The 21,121-nt window shown below is 37.7% G+C and overlaps 4 protein-coding genes across 8 annotated transcripts; 2 read left to right on the forward strand and 2 right to left on the reverse strand.

Annotated features, from left to right (window-relative positions):
- Nucleotides 1–89: 89 nt before the first annotated feature.
- On the forward strand, nucleotides 90–4,037 carry LOC140836324 (uncharacterized). Of its 3 annotated transcripts, none has more exons than XM_073201758.1 (9): nucleotides 90–222; nucleotides 1,076–1,489; nucleotides 1,669–1,750; nucleotides 1,870–1,945; nucleotides 2,042–2,119; nucleotides 2,240–2,376; nucleotides 2,598–2,847; nucleotides 3,010–3,073; nucleotides 3,278–4,037. In XM_073201758.1, exons 2-9 carry the CDS (start codon nucleotides 1,078–1,080, stop codon nucleotides 3,799–3,801), a joined length of 1,623 nt encoding a protein of 540 aa, XP_073057859.1. In that variant the 5' UTR covers nucleotides 90–222; nucleotides 1,076–1,077; the 3' UTR covers nucleotides 3,802–4,037. The 3 variants fall into 3 exon arrangements, with proteins under 3 accessions (XP_073057859.1, XP_073057861.1, XP_073057860.1); XM_073201760.1 differs by having other exon boundaries at nucleotides 1,672–1,750; XM_073201759.1 differs by having other exon boundaries at nucleotides 91–222; nucleotides 1,034–1,489.
- Nucleotides 4,038–5,746: 1,709 nt separating this feature from the next.
- On the reverse strand, nucleotides 5,747–12,209 carry LOC140836325 (nuclear matrix constituent protein 1-like). Of its 3 annotated transcripts, none has more exons than XM_073201762.1 (8): nucleotides 11,780–12,209; nucleotides 11,255–11,464; nucleotides 10,285–10,538; nucleotides 9,889–10,159; nucleotides 9,712–9,795; nucleotides 7,148–9,177; nucleotides 6,476–6,707; nucleotides 5,747–6,318 (listed from the first exon to the last, which is right to left on the reverse strand). In XM_073201762.1, the coding sequence occupies exons 1-8, from the start codon at nucleotides 11,987–11,989 to the stop codon at nucleotides 6,073–6,075; spliced, it is 3,537 nt and encodes a 1,178-aa protein (XP_073057863.1). In that variant the 5' UTR covers nucleotides 11,990–12,209; the 3' UTR covers nucleotides 5,747–6,072. The 3 variants fall into 3 exon arrangements, with proteins under 3 accessions (XP_073057863.1, XP_073057864.1, XP_073057862.1); XM_073201763.1 differs by having other exon boundaries at nucleotides 5,747–6,309; nucleotides 9,712–9,791; nucleotides 9,885–10,159; XM_073201761.1 differs by having other exon boundaries at nucleotides 9,712–9,791; nucleotides 9,885–10,159.
- A 652-nt stretch (nucleotides 12,210–12,861) lies between these two features.
- Nucleotides 12,862–14,677, forward strand: LOC140836328 (transmembrane ascorbate ferrireductase 2-like). Its single transcript, XM_073201765.1, has 4 exons — nucleotides 12,862–13,175; nucleotides 13,340–13,388; nucleotides 13,646–13,845; nucleotides 14,322–14,677. Exons 1-4 carry the CDS (start codon nucleotides 13,032–13,034, stop codon nucleotides 14,613–14,615), a joined length of 687 nt encoding a protein of 228 aa, XP_073057866.1. The 5' UTR covers nucleotides 12,862–13,031; the 3' UTR covers nucleotides 14,616–14,677.
- Nucleotides 14,678–14,957: 280 nt separating this feature from the next.
- On the reverse strand, nucleotides 14,958–18,937 carry LOC140836327 (translation initiation factor eIF2B subunit delta-like). Its single transcript, XM_073201764.1, has 7 exons — nucleotides 18,290–18,937; nucleotides 18,073–18,204; nucleotides 16,953–17,311; nucleotides 15,998–16,742; nucleotides 15,810–15,906; nucleotides 15,668–15,722; nucleotides 14,958–15,261 (listed from the first exon to the last, which is right to left on the reverse strand). The coding sequence occupies exons 1-7, from the start codon at nucleotides 18,756–18,758 to the stop codon at nucleotides 15,199–15,201; spliced, it is 1,920 nt and encodes a 639-aa protein (XP_073057865.1). The 5' UTR covers nucleotides 18,759–18,937; the 3' UTR covers nucleotides 14,958–15,198.
- Between the last annotated feature and the right edge of the window lie 2,184 nt (nucleotides 18,938–21,121).

Consider the following 21,121-nt stretch of genomic DNA (forward strand, 5'->3'; position numbering starts at 1 on the left):
TTTTAAGAAAATAATTAAATAAGGAATTGTTGGAATCACGATTGCGGAGTATATAATATATTATATATCCCTCTTATTATGAAAGACAAATTATTGGGTGGACGTTTGCGTTTCCCAAAAAGAAAAAGAAAAATCCCTATCTTTGATCGAATTATCGGCTCGGCTTGTCGGCTTCTGCTGAGCTGATTGTTCTCGCAGTCCACCACCATCCCAAGATCTCTGGTAATTTTCACTTGTTCTTCATGTGAAATTACTCTTTTCGGTGGTGCTTGTTTTGGTTTGTTTAAATGCTTGAATTGTTGTTTGACCCATAGAAACATTCGCTCTGAGAACTTTATAGTCGAGATGTGATGTCAAAACTCAAAAGTTTCGTTTTTTTGTTGTTGGGGATTTGATTTGATTTGATAAGTGGTTGCTTTGAGTCGAACGTAGATGCAGTAGCTTTTTCTGTTGTGTTCTAACTCATGGTGGGGCAATCCCAACAATTCAATTTTTGGTGACGGACTATATCGCTTTTGTGGGGCGAGCCTGACTATTTAGTGAAGTTATGAATGAAATTTGAGTATTTGTTTTCAATCTGAGCGCCAACATTTATGCACAGTCTGCTCTGAGTTGTGCTGTTTTTTATGTCGTACCGGAGCAATTTAATAGGTTATATGAGTTCTGTGCTATCGTACATTCTGTTGGCCAAAGTTTCGTAAGCAAAAAGCCACCATCATTCCTGTATTGATATTGCACAAAACCAAAATATTGATTTATATATTAACGTGTAAATTAAGATATTGTGGCCTATCGAAAAACAAGCATGCTCTCCAAAATTTCAGAAGAGAAACAAGCAGTAGGCATGAAACTCTTGGTTTACTTTAGAGCATGAATAATCAACTCAACGCCCTTGTGTGAACCCTCTATCACAAATTGAATGAATTCTGACTTAGTGAATAGTGTTAATCAGGGTTACTCGACTTTATACGCAGTGTTCTTCATACCCTAGTTTTGGATAGTGTTAATCAGGGTTACTCAACTTTATATGCAGTGTTCTTCATACCCTAGTTTTTCATTAATATTCCATTTCCAGCTATGGAAACCGAGGATTTAATCAACCTTCCTTCTTCAAATATACCGGGAGGAGGAAATGTGAAAGTTAATCCGTGTGAAACTGGTTGTGAAGCCAATGAAGCTAAGTTTGTATCACATTTCGAGGTAGAAGACATGCTCGTTGTTGAGAATCATGCAAACCAGTCTGATGGCCACCTTGAAAATGCTTCAGTTCTCAAGGGAACTGACAATGGACAAGATGTGGTTAACAATACCCCTTCCCAGCTGCGAAGTTTTGAAATTATTGAAGCTGCTGCTGCGGTAGAGACAGGGACTTCTATTGAATCTTCAGTGCATTTTCAAAATGGACCCCTATCTGTTCAAAGTGAAAACAGTTCAAGGAGTCTTATGAAAGTTGGAACCCGTCTTAGTAGTCAGGAAATAGGCTTCTGTTGTATCCTTTTCTCAAGATATCTTTCACTTTTATACCGTGCTTATAGGTAAATGTTTAAGTACTTCTAGAAAAAGAGGATTGATATCCTTTTGGTTCTCTTTTGTTTTTACTTGTAGCTTTCTTTTTTCCACCAAATCTCCCCTGTCTGGTTTTGTGCTATCCATGACTTAAACTTTCAGCAGTATCTGGTGTTAAAAGGCCCCGGATGACTGTGGATGAAAAGCAACCATCAGTGCATGTTAGATACACCTCTCTGACCAAGTATGTGATAAAAGCTTTCACAAGTTAATACTCATTTTTTGCTTCAATTATATTCGTGAAAGATGTCTCATTATTTCTTATTGTAGAAAAAACATCTGACAATCTTTCAACATTGACAGAGATAGTAAACAAAAGCTTGAGGAGTTATTGCAGGAGTGGTCTCAATGGAATGCACACAACTGCCCATCATCAAATGTTGGACTGCTACCTCTAATTTTGCTTGCTTATATTTTTTATTGACCAAATTACTTTTAGTATTTATTATCTACTTACTGCTTGTATAAAACTCAGGATTTAAATGTTCTTCAATCCGGAGAAGAGACCTACTTCCCAGCTCTTCGCATTGACTTGGATAAGTCTTCTGCTGTGGTATAACTATCTTCCTTTCCGTTTTCATTCATGTTCAATGCTGAGTCTAAAAGGATTTGATTTGTTGGACGAACTCTATTGATTGCTCTTTTATTTCAATCTGCCTTTTACATTGTGTAGGTCTTTTGGGTGGATGACGAAATGAAAAACCCGTCAAGTAAAGAACTGATACCATTAGATGGAATGTCTGTCCCTATTTATGATCGTGAATTTTCTTTAGCTCTGACTTCTGCTGAAGTTTCCAGTAGTTTGGATGGGTATGCTGTTTTTCTCTCTGTGTTGTTTTTTTGGTGAAAGAACCGATGTACATTTTTCCTGCTCCCTTTTTAATTTATGAATGACAAAGCAACGGAATCATACCCTGCAAATGAACTTGATATAATAGCTCTTTCAAGATGATGTTATGCAATCATTTGTCATGTTTATTCTTGGGATCATCATTTATTCCTTTAATTCGATACTTCCATTCACCATGCAGAGGGAAAAGTTTAGATACTTCCCGATGTTTCAACTGTGGCTCATACAGCCACGCACTAAGAGATTGCCCTAAGCCTCGTGATAATGTTGCTGTCAATAATGCCCGGAAGCAGCATAAGTCTGCCAAAAGAAACCAACATTCAGCTTCTCGTAATTCAACTCGATATTATCAAGATTCTCAGGTCAAAAAATATGTTGGTCTGGTGCCTGGTGCTCTTGATGCTGAAACTCGAAAATTATTGGGACTTGGGGTGAGATAAACACTCTCTCTGGTGGAATTGGTGGTTTTGCATTGTCCATCAAATGATTATTTGAGCCTCTGGTGTCAAATCCGTGGAATATTATAGTGAGGTTAAATTATTTTCTTGGGATATTTTTCTCAGTCACATTTGTAACTTTCGTATATGTTGTAGGAGTTTGATCCACCTCCATGGCTTAACAGAATGCGAGAAATAGGATATCCACCTGCCTATTTAGGTATAAAGTTGTGACTTTATCTGCTAATAAGCAACTTGGATACTCGTCCCGCTTTTCAAATATTTTGCAACAGCCTCTGCTGCTTTACCTAGATATTTGCCATGCGTTCTGTCCTTCTATCCATACCCAGTCTTGTGTTTGGTTCATGTCTGAGGTCACCTCTCCAATGATTGTACTAATATAAGTATTTTCGCAATTTTTTAGAACCCGATGAGGAGGATCAGCCGTCGGGGATTACAATTTTTGGAGATGACACAATTAAGGAAGAACCTGAAGATGGGGAAATTCTTGGTACAAGTTATACGAAACCATTCACCAACATGAGTGTTGAATTTCCAGGAATAAACTCTCCAATCCCAGAAAAAGCAGATGAAAGACTCTGGGCGCCTTGCTATTCAAGTTCAAGTCATTTTGGAGACCGTTCCCTCCCTAGATACATTCAGTCATATGAATATCTGAGCCAAGGGAAATATCGCGAGAGAAGGCAGTCTAGGGACGTTGAAGATGATGGACCTCCTGGCTGCGAACCTGGAATGAGCCCTTCTTTATCGAATCATTTTGATAGATATGTTGATCATGACTGGAGTTATGAATCCCTCGATTCACAGGTAAGTCCATCGATGTCTTGGAGCTCTACATTTGGCAGATCCTTGTCAGATAGAGGTAGACGAAGGCCTTTAACCCGGGACAATGGTTCTTCAAATCATGGTCGATATGGTACTTATTAATATCTATTTCCCAGATATATTGTTGTGTTTATAATACTTCATTAATTAGGGAGGGCTGGGCCAGAAATCTTGTTTGATGAAAGGATTTATGCAGATCATGTAACGGGTGGTTGAGGTTATAGATATGGTGGTTTTATAGTGTTTAGTGTGTTTTGGGTACAGTTGATTAATCTGTGCATTTGGTTCAGAGGTTTATTCTCAAAAGGATACAGTTATTAATCTGTGCATTTGGTTCAGAGGTTTATTCTTAAAGCTTGACAAGTTTATCAACCAAAAAATTAATTATTAATAAATATATAATATTTTATGATGATAGTTTTAAAAATGCAAAGTCAAAATATTAGGGGAAAGCTATGTGACATGTAGCCGTCAGTTTGGTTTGGGCGGGTCACACACCGCGTCACACAATTTAAGTGGCTTGAGATAAAAAAAAAAAATTTAACTCGTTTAAGAACTTAGATGAGTCAACCCGCGTTGGTCATGAGGCTAGACTAGGGGTGCAAACGAACCGAATCGAGCCAAATAATAGTAAAAAAGTCAGGTTCGAATTCGGCTCGAAATAGGTATATTCGAGTTCGAGCTCGATTCGAAGTTCGATAATTTCAAATATTTGGGCTCGAGCTCGGCTCGAAATGAAGTTCGAGTTCGAGTTCGGCTCGAAATATTCGAATATATTCGTGAACTATTCGAATTATTGCTCGGATATTAAGGTTTGAAAGCTCGAAATGCTCGAAATATTCGAAATGTATATATATATATATATATATAATTATATTATAATAATAAAATATTAAGGCTCGCGAATATTAAGGCTCGCGAACTATTCGCGAGCTATCGAACAAAATAATTTGGGCTCGAGTTCGGCTCGAAAAAAAGTTCGAACGTGTTCGAGTTCGGCTCAAATTCGATAAGTTCGAATACGAATCGAATATTTATCGAGCCGGCTCGAAAAACTCGCGAACATGTTCGGTTCGTTTGCAGCCCAAGGCTAGACGGGGGATTTAGCTCAAGGCGAGCTTGGGTTAGGGCGCGAACCTGCTAAGAAAATAAAAAAATTATTTACTTCGTGAATTTATGGCTGTATATATTTTTTAATGAAAATTGTTAATTTTATGTATTAATTATTTTGTATAAAATGTAGACGTGTGAAAATCAAGAATTAGAATTTTCTATATTTTTTATGAATATTTATTTATGAAATGAAAATTTTAATTAATTATAATATTTTTTATTTCTATTTATTGTGGTTGATCGTATGTTAACTCGTCTATTTTGCAATGAACATTAAGTTGTGTTGGAGTTTATCAGCTCGTCATTCCCGTGGGACGGCATGTCTCGTCATGAGTTGGTCAGTTTGACGGCTCTGTACCTAGTCCTGCTTAGCTTGACCTCGTCGGCCGTGGGTGAGTTCTTAGAAAACCGACTGAATATTTCAAGATGCCAAAATCCTGGCTTTTGGGTTCAAGTATTTGCTTTTGCACGTTAGACACTAGTGTCGGAGGAAAAAATAGAGTACAATAAATAATAACAAGAATAATAGAAAAGAGTGAAGGTAAATTAAACAAGAGTGAAGTAATAATTTACCTTTTGAGTAGATCTTTTACTGATTAACCTTATCGATATTCACAATAAAAATTAATATTCTTAACATAAAAAGTAATATTTTTTCATGGATGACTCAAATAAGATATTCATCTCACAAAATACGATCCGTGAAATCGTCTCACATAAATTTTTGCCTCAGCATAATAAATATTTTTGTTTCATTTTTCTAAATTCATTTGTATACAAGCAGGTCCTGCAGCAAGTTTTGGTTTTTAATAGTATAAAGAAATTGTCGAAATGAAATTGAGATGTGTTTTGTCGTACAAGCGACTCCACTAAAATTCCGGCCAACACGGATAAAAATAGCAATGTGAATTCAAATATAGAAAAAAACAGTAAATAGAGCATATTGTGCCGACTAAATTACATAACTGGAAAACCCAAATTACTAAGAACAATTTCATGTGCGGCAGAAAATACAAACAATATTGAAATAAAAAGCTAAAGAAAATGAAGAAACCAGAGTCCAGTGTCAATAGGTGCACTGGGCAAGAATGCAACTACATTACTCATCTACTATAGAACACCAACAATACAAGCTTTACTGATATTTGCCAACTAATACACACAAGTAGGAGAGAACTCTTGGCTGCAAAAAGAAGAGAACTCAAATGGATATAATCGATCAAGAAACGGAGACGGTTTGTGGCATATCAAGCTAAGACATTACGTGGTGAGAAAGGTCCAGAGCTTTTTTCCAATTGAAACTTCACCGGGCTGAACAACCTCATTGTCATCACCATCATCACTGTCATTGTCATCTTCTTCCTCATAGCTTGTGCTGTTTAACTCTTGAATGTTGTGGTCCATGGCTCCAGCTGATCCATTTGCCTCCTCACTGAAAATCATGTCAGCCTCTGAGGTGTTTGCCAAGTCATCATGATCACTGTGGGTACCTCCAGCCTTCATGAACTGTACATTGACCAAATGATAAGGTTAGCTGATCAAGAAAGATAAAGAGAGCTGCAAGTCGCATAGACCAGAAATAAATCCTTCTAACAAGGAGATAAAGGGAAGGGAGTGATATCTAACAAGGATGCACTCAAACAGTAAAGGAGAAAACGAGTACCCTTTCAGAACTATCCACCGGAACCTCAATGGTTTTCCCTGTGTTTCTCATGGGCACGACATCAGCTCCTAGTAAGTCGATTTCTTCTCTTGAAACCCCACCAATTTCAGCATTTTCGGTAGGTTTTGATTTTCCAGGAAATGGGACAACTTCACCTACGTGAGCATCATTTTCCTTTTTCTCACCCTTTTCAGCTTCAGCTAAGGATCCATTAGGTGCCAATGCCACTGGCCTGAGAATCAAAACATTAACACCATTAACAATTTAGCATCGTAAGTCTCCCCAGAAAGATAGTAGCAAGAAAAAAGAGACATACTTGATAACGAACGCAGCCAATGAAAGTAAAACAAAATACATTTTCGTCACATGACTTAGCTAAAGAAGACACACTCAGTTGATATCCTTAAAAGGTCACCACTCATTTAGAGAACCAACCCACACAAGTGCAAGCTAAACAGTCCAAACCGAATTAGATGGCTCGGTAAAGAAAACAATTTTAGTCAAAGACAAGTCTAACTGTCTAAGTCAGCAAAACGTCCTCAGACTAGCTGAAACAACGTCACACATTACAATATAAACTCCAAGGATTACAAACATCATTTATCCAAGGCATAGCTTGGTATGAAAAAATAAAATAAAATCATAACTCTTGCAGACAAAAAAGAAACTTGCCTTTTTGATCGCCGGAGATTGTAACGTTTCCCGACAAAGCTTTGTTCAGCTGTAACAACTCTCTGTTGCCTCTTCCGGAGATTACCATTTTTTAAGCTATCTGAATGATCTTCACTGTGGCTGTCACTTACAGTTGTCTGTGATAAATGAACATGATTTCTCTTTCTTCTGTTTCTGGGTATTTCAACAAGACCAGATTCTGTTTGGCTTTCCTCAATTGTGAAAGCAGAATTTTCAGTATCACCATTAATGTTAATCTCTCTCTCTTCAATTGCCTTAGCACCAGCAGTCACAGCCTTCGCTGCACGTGTTCTACTCGACCGAGGCTTGCCTCCCTTACCACGTTGACGTCGAGCCTTCAAACCAGAATTTTGATCAACTGTTGGAGCTTGAACAGCTTCCACTTCCCTAATGCCACCATCAGATTCTATTATTTGGACATCAAAAGAATCACTTACATCTTGCGGGGATGGCTTGGGACCACTTTCATTGCTTGGCAATGTCTCCGGTGAGGACAAATCAATTTGCTTCCCATAGAGCATGGATGACCCTTGGGCATTAGGTTCATAATGAAGTTCAAGTTTCTTTCCAGGAGACAACTTAAATATCTTTGAGGTACATTTTCGCAACCAAGACATGGCTCCACTCCCACCAGCAACATGAGATCCAGAATTAACTAAAATATGGGGTGATCCATCATTAATCCTCTCAAAAGTGCCTTCACCTGTCTCCGGATAATTCTCTGTTACTCTGGGTAGTTGAGGAGCCTCCAGGTTTTTAAATTCGGACAGTGGGTGGAGATCAGATAGCAAGAACTCACGAATTATCTCCCCACAAATGTTGCAGCTTTTCTGTTCCTGGACAAATGTAATGAAGCGCTCTCTTTCCTTGAGAAAGTGTTCCCTCTGATCCTTCAATTTCTTACTCAGGTCAACAAGCTCCTCAACATCTTTTTTCATCTCAAACTGTTGTGATTCTACGTGCTTCTTAATCTGTAAAATATCCAGTTTTTCTTTATCCATCCCAAGTCTTTCCAACTTCATCTCTTCCATTTCTCTTCTGGCCATTTCCCTCAAGTTGTTAATATTGTCAAGTTCCTTCTCCATTTCTTTCTCAAATGATTTTTCTCTCTCATGCAAACTACTCTCCATCTCCTCCTGCTTCTTCCGTACTTCAGTTTCAAGTTCACGTTTCCGCAGTTCAAAATCATGAAGCAGTTCACTCGTTTCATTATGAAATTTTTCTGCCAACATCGACTTTTCATGCTCCATGTTAGCAGCAAAGTTATCTTTTGCCAATTTTAGAGATTCCAATTCCCTCTGTATATACTGTTGTGTTTCCTGCTTCTCATTGTTTAATTTTACCTCTTCAGAATGCCTATATTTTTCTAAACTTTTTTTCTTATCAAGAGCATCTTCAAGTTCTCTCTTAACAATGGCTCTTTTTTCATCCAACAGTTCCCACTCTTTCTCGAATTTTTCTTTTTCTTGCTTCAACTCTTCAGTTTCCTTCATCAGTTGTTCACTTTGGTATCTACATTTCTCTATCTCCTGTTTCAATTCGGATTGCAGATGGGCATGTTCTAACCTTTCATCTTCTGATATCTTTAGCTGTTCTCTCTCTTCACTTAATATTAACTCCTGTTTTTCAATGTCAGCCCTAAGATTTTCAAGCTCAGCCTTTATACTGAGCAGGGCTTCCTTTTCAGCAAGCACTTGTTCCTTATCCTTCTCCAAACTTTTCACTTCACTTTTAAGCAGCTTATCTCTTTCCTTCAAAGCTTTAGACCTTGATTCATAATTAATTTCCTTCTCCCTCACTTTCTCCATCTTCTTTTCAACTGCCTCTTCTCTTTTCTTCACTTTCTCTTCCATATGAATAATTTCCGCTTCTTTTTTCTCCAATTCAACTACCTTATTTTTTACTTGTTCATCATGAAGCTTTCTCTTCTGTTCCACCTCCATCTCGTATTCCTCTTGCTTTTTAGCAAGTATGGCTTTGTGTTCATCCACCAAACTCTGAATTTCCAACTGTATATATAAAAGAACGTCCATTAAAAAGTAATCAGAAACACCAAGAAGAAGAGAAAAATAGTGGCATTTTTTAGATTTGTGAAGGTCAGACACCAAAAAACCAACCTCAAAAACCGTGTTAGCTTTAGGACTGGCTATTCCATCTAATTTAGCTATATGAATAAACAAGAAATGGAAAAGGTGTAGTATGATCCTAGTTTGATTCAGCAGAATAATAAAATGCACCGCAGATTATTAATCATTCCTCGAATATCTAACTGTCTTTCTTATGCAAAAGAGATTGCACGGGTTAACATTCGCTCAAAATGAACTTCTATCAACTGGAATCATAAACAGCTCCCATAAGTTATCTGTTATCATACTGGAAGCAGGACAATCGAGAAAATACTAGTTTGTACGGTAACAGATAACGGTCTTGTGGTGTTCCACTATCTAAAGAAATGGCCCACATACTACTATGTAATTAATAAATCCTGGACGCAATCCAGTATATTTGTACAACATCACATAAACATGACTGCAAGTACTCACTCTTTCTCTTGCATTTAACTTTTCTTCCAATTCAAGTAACTGATTTTCTTTCACCTCTAAGCTCTTCTGAATACATTCAGCTTCCTGCATTCATAACTGACAGTTAAGAAAAGAAAAAAACAGATTGTGCCACCTGTAACATATCAATTAATGGATCTGAGTGAAATAGAAACTTGCCTTTTCCTTGATAGCTAGGTTTGCTAGTCTGATGCTTGAATCATCTTCTTTGCTCTTCAACATTGACTTAGCCACCTCAATCCTCGTTTGCAGCTCTTCAAGGTCATTCTGTTTTTGCTTCAGGATCTTATCATTCTCGTTTGCCCTCTCCTCCCTTTGATTCAGTAATCTTCCACCATCAGCCAGTCTCTCTTCAGCTTCCTGTAATTTACGTTCCCACTCCCTCAAGTCTTCCTTCTTTTTTGACAAGGCAGCCTCATGTGTTTCGCGGCTGAACAAATGAAAACTTTCAGACAAAAGCTACAGCTACCAACATCAGTCAGGTGAATATTAAAAAAATATTGATTGTGCAAGGAAGTAAAAGGGATAATAAGAGAGTTAAAGATGCAGTTATACTCTGAGTTAAAGGAGAGCCGTTCTCTTCGAAGCGCAGCTTCTTGAGCCTCAATCTCAAATAACTTCCTCTCAATTTCAGAACCTTTCCGGTTCACTTCAGCAAGTTTGGTATCAGCTGCATGGAATTTTGCTTCAACCTCCCATGATTTTTCTTCAACACTGGCAACTAATGCACTTGCCTCGGCTAGTTTAGAATCAGAATTAAATTTAATTTCAGCATATTCTGAGCGCATTTCTCGCAAAGCTTTCTCGAGCTGTGACGAAACATGAGAATTAATCAACTACAACCAGATTATTCCGACTTCAGGATAAAAAATTTGTTGGCATTAATCACCAAAAAAACACATTAGATTTTAACAACATTAACGACTCAAAAATATTATCTTATTAACGTTCCAAATAATTCACCAACAATTATGTCACTCATTTTCCCATAAAATTATTAAAACAAATTAGACATATTCAATTGATTGTTACATTCATAAACGTTAACATTCATTAGTAACATATGGCCAGTTGACAGATCCTTTATTAGACAATATTAATTTACATCAATAATTATTAGATGTACAAAGCACACGAGTATCGTCGAGCATAAGTGCAAGACTGCAAGGTCCTCATCAGAAAGAGGCACACCGAGGCTTAACATTCTAAAATCTAAAAACAATTGTGCCATTTAATCTAATATGCCTTTACAAACTACTATATAATGATAAAACATACAAGTACAAACAAATTATTATCAAATAGCATCACCCTTTGGACTACCAGTCCTACATTAAAGGGAACACTCAAGAGCGTGCTTCACACTCAAGGCAAAGGACCTGAGCTTCGTGTTCCTATGGTTACATCTTGGCAATTATCATATTCCTTCAGAATTCGGAACTAATCATATAATGCATGAGGAAAAACAGTGTCTGTCTTCAGGATGGAAATATTCATAAGGTAATTTGGAAAGTGTAAATCTTACTTCGAGTGCGCACTGTCTTTCAATACCCAACGCCTTCTTCAAATTCTCTTCCCGTTTCTCAGCTTCAGACATTGCACTCAAATGAACAGCTTGTTCACTTCTGAAAGCATCAGATGCCTCGATTGAAGCTTCTTCAATTTCTTCATACTTTGAAGCCCACTCCTTTTTCTCAATCAAAAGAAGCCCAAGATTGTACTGATACTCAAAAAGCTGCAAGAAATAACAGTAGGAAGAAGATCAACATAGAAACATTTAAACCAACAGTATTTCTTGCAAGGACACATGCAATTTCAAGTCGAACAACTGATAAAAACGAACCAGAACATTAACAAAAACATTTTAAAACAGAAACTATAGCAGTTAAGAATGAAAAGATGGAATTTAAACCAACACGGCCTTAAAAAAACGCTATACGCAATCTCTTGAAAGGTCGCTCCAAAAGAAAACAATGAGAAACACCCTGAAAATCGACAGTCGTAGAAATAAAAGAGCAACTGATTGCACAAAAATAAAGTACATACAAACCTCATTCTCCAAGTTGGATATCCTCTCAGCCAACGATTCTTCGTCCATGTTACCGCCGCTCCCAACAAAAGTAATGGCTTTGCCTTTGGTTGATGCCGGACCATTGCTAGGGGTAGAGTTCAAGCCCGGAACCTTCTCAGAAATAGACCCGTTCTTTTGAGCCGACACGCTCCTTGGCGTAGACGACCAGAACTTCGGCGGGGAAAACATCTTCCGCAGGTTTCCAGATCACCTAACCGAGCATTAAAAAAAGAGGGAAAATAGATTTTATTGAACGGAGTGGTGAATTTGAGTAGCAAAGGGGAAAAGGAAACCCTAAATTTGCGGAAATCCTAAATCGGACGTGGACATAGTTCCCAATTCCGGCGAATACTATGGGTTAAATCCGGTAATGTTTCGAAACTCTCTTTGCTTCACAGAGTCGTCTTTCGTCGTGTGCTGCTATTAATTAATTAATTATTTTACTTTTTGTTTGATTACTTAATTGCCCATCCATCATCCCTCCATAGTGTGGGGGTAACATGGATATTTCCCCTCACAAAAAAGTGGGGGTTTGGCAAAGTACAACAATTGGACGCAATTACCCTTGAGCTGAGTAAATGAATCCAGTTAGCGAACTCGAACTGGAGCGTAATAAGAAAAAAGTTTAAGGCTTTTTGGTAAATTTTTATGCAAAAGAATGCATCGCTAATGGGCTCCTTGTTATTCACTTTATTTAAAAGATAAAGACAATTATTATTCTTTTTTCTTTTCTTTTAAAAAATTAAAGATAATCATAATCTATTACCAAACGGGTTATATTATTAATTAATTAACTCTTTCTATAATGTTGGATTTATATTATCAATTAATTAACTCTTCCTATAATGTTGGATTTATACTATATATTAATTAACTCTTTCTATAATGTTGGATTTGATATTAAAGGGTTGCTCAAAATAAAGCATAAAAATGGTTTTGAGAAAATGAAACATTTCATTGACGATAAAATCATCTTTTTTTTAATGGTTATATGTAATTTAGGTCCAAACCGAAACGAATAAAAAAAGATGGAATTTAATGAAATTGATTTTTCTGTTGATTTGTAATTTTTTCAACGAGGAAAATGGTGACGACGTTTGTCGGTCCACAGCGCCTATTCTTTTCTTGATGTTGTAAACAAGAGATCCACCCGAGTACTAAATCAAGACCTCACTCTTATCACACACAAGAAGATCAGAATTACTCACCACTCAACGGACAAATTCTTTGAATGGCAGTTCCGATTGTTCAGTTCTCGATCATCCCACTGGTGAGGACAATCGGAATTGGAGTTTTCGCATTGATACTACTATGGACTGTGTATTACAGAGGTGGATTAGCGCTTGTATCCGAAAACAAAGATCTCATTTTTAACGTATTGTTCTCCTTCTTGCTTCTTTTTTTTTCTTGGTTTACTTTTATTTTATCGCTGTTTTATTTATTTTAATGGGTTTTCGAGTAAATTATGGATGGTGGTACTGGTGTTGGTGGTGAATTTGTTATTGAATTGGGTGGAATTTCTTCTTTGGGTTTTTTCAGGTTCATCCTCTTTTGATGGTGACTGGCCTCGTTCTTCTTAATGGTGAAGGTAACAACAATCTGCGAAATACGATAACAGTTCAGAATTCCATATATAATCAGTGGAACTTGTAAGTAACAGTAGATTCAAAGAGAGAATCTAGAGGTTAAAATTACCTTGCCGCTATCTTCTCTAATAGCATTTCGTTTGTATACAAACCTTTTTTCCTTTGGTGCGAACCTGTGTGATTTAAGCTGTGGTTGTTATTGACTTTGAGCTTTCACTATTCACTGTCATTTTTTAACCACATCGAATGAATTTTGCAGCAATGCTAGCCTATAAGACTGTTTCAGGAACAAAAGGTTTCAAAAAACTGGTTCATCTTTCTCTGCAATTCTTGGCGTTCTGTTGCGGCATCGTTGGATTATGGGCCGCTTGGAAGTTTCACATTGACAAAGGAATTGATAATTTCTACAGCCTACACTCGTGGCTGGGCATAGCATGTCTTTTCTTGTTCGGAGTTCAGGTCTATTATATGGTTTCAAGTTTGTGAGCTCATTTGATTATGAATATGTTTAAAAAATAAAAAATATTAATCAATAATTGAAGTTCATGAGCGGCTTGTCAGCTATCAAATATCATAATTTGAACTCAACCTTTGGTTTCACACAAATTTGAACGAGTTCGACCTTGTGTCCAGTTCGATTATTTTAGATGCGAATCAGTATGCGAACCCGCTTGTAAGGTTCAGAAGTGGACTAAATTTGTTTGTGCACCTCTAATGGAGCAGACTCAGTCTAGAACCCTTGAGAATCTTTATTCTTCTGCTTTAAATCTGAACACCATTTCTTCTTGCGTTCCAACTCTCTGGTTCATGGGTAAAAACACAAATAGCCAAGGATGAACATAAAAATTTAGTCCACAAGTATAACTTTATGTGATATCGGTTTATTTATTTATTTTATTGAGAGATATATCTGCTTTCATTGTATTAATGTGCAGTGGGCTGCCGGATTTGTTACATATTGGTATCCTGGTGGTTCAAGAAATAGTCGAGCTACCCTTTTACCTTGGCATGTATTTTTTGGCATATATATCTACGGTCTGGCTGTGGCGACATGCACAACTGGTCTCTTAGAGAAACTAACGTTTCTTCAAACAAGCAAGACAATAACACGGTACTCAGCTGAGGCATTGCTGGTAAACTCTCTGGGAATGTTGATTATTGCTTTGGCTGGCTTCGTGAGTCTTGGAGTACTCTCTCCCGTGTATGCGGTTAGGGGATCAGTAGATTAGTTAGACTCTTATAGCTAAAAAGCCAGGTGTGATTTTAATAAGATGCCATGAGATTTGTTTTTTGGTTTGTTACTGTAAAGAAAGGTGAGAGATAGCATGTCAAGGCAGTTGCTATTTGGTAGCAGCCATCATACGTTTACATAAATTAAGAATTAAGATTTGTGACAAACGGACAATAGGTAACACAAAAAATAAAAAAATAAAAAAAATTGGTTTGTTACTGTCAAGAAAGGTGAGAGATAGCATGTAAAGGCAGTTGCTATTTGGTAACAGACTTCCTATGTTTACATAAATTAAGAATTAAGATGTGTGACAAACGGACGATAGGTAACATTATTTCAAAAATTATTGATAGACAATGTGAATAAAAGATGGTAAGAATACAAAAATTCATTAAAGGCTTACAAAAGCTCATGAAGACATGATACATTCCATCCAAAATTTGCCCGGAGAGGCGGAATATTCGCACTCTTCACAGAATCAGGTGAAAAATTGAAATCAGAAATCAGTTCTTGTCATGACATAAATCCTTATTATTCCTAAAATGGGATACAACACAAACCGGGATCTGCGGTATACAACTTTATGTCCACAAGTGTTCTCTACGATATTCTCGAACGATGACAGGCACACTCGTAGGTGGTATCTAAACAAACATTATCATTTGTTCACACGAAAATAAATCAGCTGCATGGAAAGGGAATAACAGGAACAAACAGGAAAACTAAATGAAGCACTCAAAACCAAGCCAGATGAGGGGAGTACATTCATTTTTTCCCATAATCAAATGGAACATTCCATTTTTATTTTTAAAAAAAATCAAAATATTTACCAAATAAATAATGAAACACAAATGCATTTTTCCCCACTACGGTATGAAGTATAAACTAAAGAAATTGTCAATCCACGCAAGATGCGAAGAGTTCATAAACAGAACTTTTTTTGGGGGGACGGAGTGGGGTGGTGGTTAAGATTTTAATATGAACATGTTTCTAGAAAAGAAAATTTTACACATCACTTGGCTTCATATAAAGGGATACAAAACAACTTACCATGCCATAGTCTGTTATGATCATTGAAACATAATCAGAAGGTGTTGCATCATAACTGAAACAATGAAATGAAAAGGTAAGCCAGTACAATAACAAATAGAGTTACAATATGAAATCGTGTAAAGAACAAAACCAAGCTTACATCAGATTCAGCATTTGTAGATTCTCACTTTTGGTCCAACCATCTAAAGAACTGATTTCTTTTCTGCCAGAAACTCTCGAGATGGTATCAGGATCACCTGTAATGGCATGTCATGTCATGGTGTTGGCAGGAAATGTAAGCAGTCGCTAATGAAGGCAAGTCTTATCAAGAAAAAGCTATTTGCGTACCAAGTTCATTGGAGCAGATTGAATCAAGTTGAACCCTTTCATGAAATTTGTATGCTTCACAACATATCAAGACTGGGATGCGGAACTGATGAGCAACCATAGCAACACATGCGGTGCCAACCCTCGAATAAACCGTCCCATTAGACAATATCGATGAAGCACCCAAAAATACTCTAGTCACCTCGTGCATGATATAAGAAACAGCATTTATATGAGTGTATGTACAGATAATACCCTTTCCCACGAGCCTACGAAGCAACTTTTGTCCTTCAAGCTTTGGACGTGAATCGACTACCACAACCCGGAACTGTTTACCAAGTTCATGAGCATGTAAAAACACCATCTCGACAGCAGATGATGAAGCATATGTGAGAAGAACATCACCATCCCTAATTTTTGTCACAGCGTGATTTACAATGACCTTATCTGCTAGAATTATCTTTTCGCTAATAAAATGTTCAATATCTGAGATAAGACTTGCTTTTGCCTCAGACTCGGAGAGGCTCAAAGGTAATTTTGCAATTCGGGTTTTAAGAAATCTAATAGCATTCCCCATGCTGATTGAAAGGGGTCTGCATTCAATCAGAAAAGAGATGTAACCATTAATTTTTATAGTCAAGTCCCTGATCAGGGCTTTCTCTGGTGGTGTGTAGTAGTCTTTAATCGCCTCTTGAAATGCAAGGAGCATAGTAACACAGCGAGCATTGCCACCAGCAATATCGCCATCTAGATATCTTAGACCAACCTGACAAGTGTAAAGTCAGGATAGGACAGACTGCAACAAGAATGGGACTAATTATTTTACAGTCTATGATATATTGCGGGAAAGTTGACAATCCCTGGCAAAGATTATTATGACCAAAAACTTTGTATAAAGTCATGCATACTCTTCATAGCCAAGGTACTTCCTTTCACCAACGCCAAGCTTACAAACAAATATATGTGCCTTAGTTACCTTGTAAACTGCAGGATGAACAGTATCAAGTTGAAAGAACTTCGATTCGAGGTCAAGAAGCCGCGTTCCATGTTCATACTGAGGTAAATGCCTGAAGAGTTCAACCCTGTTTTTTGCTTCAATTTGTTTTACCACCGATCGTTTCTTTGCCTTCTCAACTCTATTTTTATCATCAAACTGCATCCTAGGATGAGGGACGTCTTTCTTTCTATCTTTATCTGGTTGGCGTTCACCACCTTTTTTCTCAGAAGCGGCAACAGGAGAGCTGTCTGTCCTTTGTGGAACCACCTTCACAGCCTTACCAGTATTGACATTTGCAGAATTGGCCCCAGAAGCAACAGAAGCCTTATTTCCCTCACCTGGAAAGATATAACATTAAAATAAAATGAAAAGGAATTCAGACACAATTTCTGAAATAGTAAAAAGACGGATTTGCATAGCAATAACTTATCTAATTGACACGGATCATCCACCAAATGGAAAAAAATAGGAAGACAACAGGCAAAGCTGGGCAATAAGATTAAATTTTCAGCATACAGTGCCGAGGAACTCAAAATAATACTCTAGAGTTAGAGCAAAACTAATAGACTGAGAGGTTCTTCAACTTAATATGTGCAGGATGGCACAAGATATTGAATTAAATGCATGCCAGTGTTAAGCCATTTTACGAAGGAAGAGCCCCAAATTGGTTCAGAAACAGATGAAGAGATCATTCAATGCTAAACCACAGATAAGGAACTACCAGCCGAACAAATCGAATCTTTAAATCACCTAAGCTTTACAACATCAGATAGGACAATGAAATTCACCCACCCGAACATACTGGAATTATAAAATATTTTGATCTCCCCACAAAAAACGCTTATTTTGACTCAAAATCAATGACCACTCATCTCCTCAATTGTCACCACAAGCAATATCTTAGCTTTAATCGTTCCAGAGAAAAAAAGTAAACAAGACCAAAACACTGATCAGTCACTTGGAAACAATTTGAAACAAAAAGACACTGTCAACGGTGAATGCTAAATTGAGGGGCACATCCACTATCAGTTCAAAAGCAGCTCAAGTAAAAGTTAACTCGCTAACATAAATCTCTCCAAAATAAACATAAACTATTCACCTCTAGCAGAAGCCTTTGCCGCTCTTTGAGCCTCTTGAGAAGCGCGTCTTTCAGCCTTGGAGGTCTTCTCCTTTAATGGCTTTCCACCAGCAGGCCTCTGCTCTTTTCGCATTTCCATATTTGCACCTTCATCTATTTTCTCAATTGAAAATCGTATCATAAAGACAATCTAGAAATTCAGTCGAACAAGGGTGAAAAACCAGAAAGAAAAAAACACCTGAGACATCGTGATCCAATTTGACCACACTATTCTGCTTAACAGCTGCCATTTCGAATCCACCAGCAGGCAAAGAAGTGGCAAATTTTCCAGAACTACCCCTGACTCCCAACTTAGGGGATATATGGTCCTCAGAGAAATATATAACCGCCGTAGGAGATATGAACTCCGAGGGGTTGTAGCTTCCAACTGGAATAGAAGAATCCGCAGCGCGGGAGGCATGGAGAAGGGATAACGGTGGCCCGTGAGGAGAGTGGCGAGAGAGGTCAGTGGGTAAGTTCCGCGGCGGCGGGATCATGACGGGATATAAGGAGTTTCCGGAGGGTGAAATGTTGGAGACAGGAGGCGACGATGATGTGGGGTCGGGTGGAGCCGATTGAGACCGGTCGGGTGGAGCTCCCGGGGCGATGAATCCGACTTGCCGGAATTTTGGGTCGCTGACTGTGCGAGGAACACGGCGCGAGTCCATTGCTGTGGTTGAATTAGGGTTTGGAGAATTGGGGCCAATGTTTTTGGTTTTCTTATTTAGTGGTTCTCGTTGTACGTTAATGCAGTGTGTTTGTGTTTGGGATGAAGGAAATCTTTTTTTTTCTTTTTACTTTTGAATAACGAAGGGATGAAGGAATCTCGGGTTTAAAGATAGGGAAATGAGAAATTGACGGTGGGGATTGCATCATTAAAAACATGTCATAATGGGGGATAATGAGAGAAAAACTAAAGGGTTAATTGGGTATCAGTACCCAAAACATATGAAATTTGGTTTTAGTACTTGGAGAGAGAAAATTTTTCTAAAAAGGCCAAAAATACCCTTGTCTTCTATTTTGATTTTAATTGATCTTCGCGCTCCCGAAAATGGTATCAGAGCATGGTTAATTTATTTCAAACACAAAAATTTTATTATTACTAGCAACTAAATGTATGAGAAGGAGAATTTCGAAAATTATGAATCCGAACTTTAGTTCGAGAAAAATAATTTACAAGAACTATTCCAATATTTTGGAATATACACAAGTTTATCTAACTATTGTTAGAGAGCAGATTTACGAAGGGAAGCTACTGCACCCTCAGGTAAAATCTCAGGTAAACTTATGATACAAAATAATAAGTTTCTGAAGATAGTTCCAGACTCCTCTAAGCTCTCTTTAGATCTTAGAGAAATTCAAAAAACAGTCCAAAATTATGGCAATATGCTGTATTTTGTACCACAACGAGTTGAGAAAATCCTTGAAACCCAAGAAGAAATTCTGGGATTAATAAAGGATATTCAAACAAGAATTCAGAAACTAGAACAACAACCAAGTTCTAGTAGAAGAACTTCGGGAGGATGGTTACCACCATCTTTTGGCACTGAACCTTTGTTACATCAACAAGGGAAGGCCAGAGTGGTGTCAAAACCTTTGACTGAAGAAGAAAAGATGATCAATCTAATCAAGTCTGTCTCAGAAAAGAAATTCATATGATGACAACTTTAGAAAGGATTGGTTTGGAGGATCTACAAGAACTTGCGGAATCTTTCGCAAATCTCAAGGTAGTAGATCTAAAGATGAACACAGCAGTAGGTGAAACACCACCTGCAATAACCTGGTCATCTTCTCAGGAACCAAGGGAAAGTATGGGATCTCATAATGTAAATATGAGAGAATCTCAAACTGATTTCCATACGGGTGGAGGATCACACCCAGCAGGGACAAGGGTAAGGAGAAGTCAAATTCCCTTGCACCAAACACCCTATGGAAAAACTGTTTTAGATCCTATACATCCTTACGGGGTTATGCTTAACCTTGATGTATTAGACTTCAAAAACAGAGAAGACCTCATAGACGATTGGACATCTGCTATGAGAATTGCAGCAGGAACACTTGATCTCAACAAAGAAGGATTCATTAAACTTTTGGAAATGAGTCTTATGGGATCAGTGAAAATTGCTTGGGACATGACTTCATCAGACATGAAAGAGTCAGTCCTAGTTGGAGAATCTCTTAGTGAGATCGCGGGAAAAATGGCTACCCTATTTAAAGCACACTTTATAGGGGTAGACTATTTCAACAGTCAAGATACAGAGAAGAAGAAGAAATACACTCAAGCTCTGTATAGTCTTGAATTACATGACATATGTTTGGTGGATGAATACATTATGTTATTCACTAAATACAGATGGAATTCAGTAGTCGAAGAGGATATAGCTATGCAGCTTTTCTTCGCCAAAATGCCGAGCCCTTGGAGAGAAATGCTCATAAGGGAATACGTACCTGGTAATCCAGATACGTTGGCAAGAAGAGCCTCTTTCCTTAAAGGAAAATTGGCAGAATGGTGCCATATGGCAGCATTACAAAAGAATTACAAACGCTTAAGGGGTATCAACAAAAGAACTCCTTTATGTTGTAAGGAAAATGATCTTCCAACAATTATTGGAAGTAAACCACAGAAGCATAAAAGGAAAAGCTTTAGGACTCATCCTTATGCACGAAGTGGGAGAAGTTCTTGGAAACCAAGAACCGTATGGTCTAGACAGAAAGCCAGATCTTATAAATCTGGACAAAGAAGCGGACCATCGAGAAGTAGGATATCATCCCAAGCACCGAGTTCAACTCGAAGCACAGGAAGAACACCTACAAAGAAAACTTTCAGAAGAGCTCATACTAGAGCCAATGAAAGTTTCAAGGATTGTAATTGCTGGACATGTGGAGCAAGAGGTCATATATCGACCAACTGTCCAGAAAATGAAAACAGAGGTATTAAACGCTTTGATCCTACCCCGGATATTGAAGAAGCAGTTTATTACCAAGATCTTATTCAAGTATACCGATTTGAGGACATCGCCTCAGATGAAAG

This window comes from Primulina eburnea, chromosome 7 (genome assembly GCF_022965805.1).
Source record: "Primulina eburnea isolate SZY01 chromosome 7, ASM2296580v1, whole genome shotgun sequence".
Lineage (NCBI taxonomy): Eukaryota > Viridiplantae > Streptophyta > Magnoliopsida > Lamiales > Gesneriaceae > Primulina > Primulina eburnea.

Excerpts from the sequence above, each read along its gene's own strand:
- LOC140836328 (XM_073201765.1), top strand. The coding sequence starts at position 13,032 with ATGGCAGTTCCGATTGTTCAGTTCTCGATCATCCCACTGGTGAGGACA. Across the intron at positions 13,176-13,339 it reads ACAAAGATCTCATTTTTAAC|GTTCATCCTCTTTTGATGGT; the intron begins GTATTGTTCTCC and ends GGGTTTTTTCAG. Across the intron at positions 13,389-13,645 it reads CGTTCTTCTTAATGGTGAAG|CAATGCTAGCCTATAAGACT; the intron begins GTAACAACAATC and ends TGAATTTTGCAG.
- LOC140836325 (XM_073201762.1), bottom strand. The coding sequence starts at position 11,989 with ATGTTTTCCCCGCCGAAGTTCTGGTCGTCTACGCCAAGGAGCGTGTCG. Across the intron at positions 10,160-10,284 it reads CGGCTCTCCTTTAACTCAGA|CCGCGAAACACATGAGGCTG; the intron begins GTATAACTGCAT and ends TCATTTGTTCAG. Across the intron at positions 6,319-6,475 it reads CGGTGGATAGTTCTGAAAGG|TTCATGAAGGCTGGAGGTAC; the intron begins GTACTCGTTTTC and ends GTCAATGTACAG.
- LOC140836324 (XM_073201758.1), top strand. The coding sequence starts at position 1,078 with ATGGAAACCGAGGATTTAATCAACCTTCCTTCTTCAAATATACCGGGA. Across the intron at positions 1,946-2,041 it reads ACAACTGCCCATCATCAAAT|GATTTAAATGTTCTTCAATC; the intron begins GTTGGACTGCTA and ends TATAAAACTCAG. Across the intron at positions 3,074-3,277 it reads ATATCCACCTGCCTATTTAG|AACCCGATGAGGAGGATCAG; the intron begins GTATAAAGTTGT and ends GCAATTTTTTAG.
- LOC140836327 (XM_073201764.1), bottom strand. The coding sequence starts at position 18,758 with ATGGACTCGCGCCGTGTTCCTCGCACAGTCAGCGACCCAAAATTCCGG. Across the intron at positions 17,312-18,072 it reads GGCAAAGGCTTCTGCTAGAG|GTGAGGGAAATAAGGCTTCT; the intron begins GTGAATAGTTTA and ends ATATCTTTCCAG. Across the intron at positions 16,743-16,952 it reads TTCATCCTGCAGTTTACAAG|GTTGGTCTAAGATATCTAGA; the intron begins GTAACTAAGGCA and ends TACACTTGTCAG.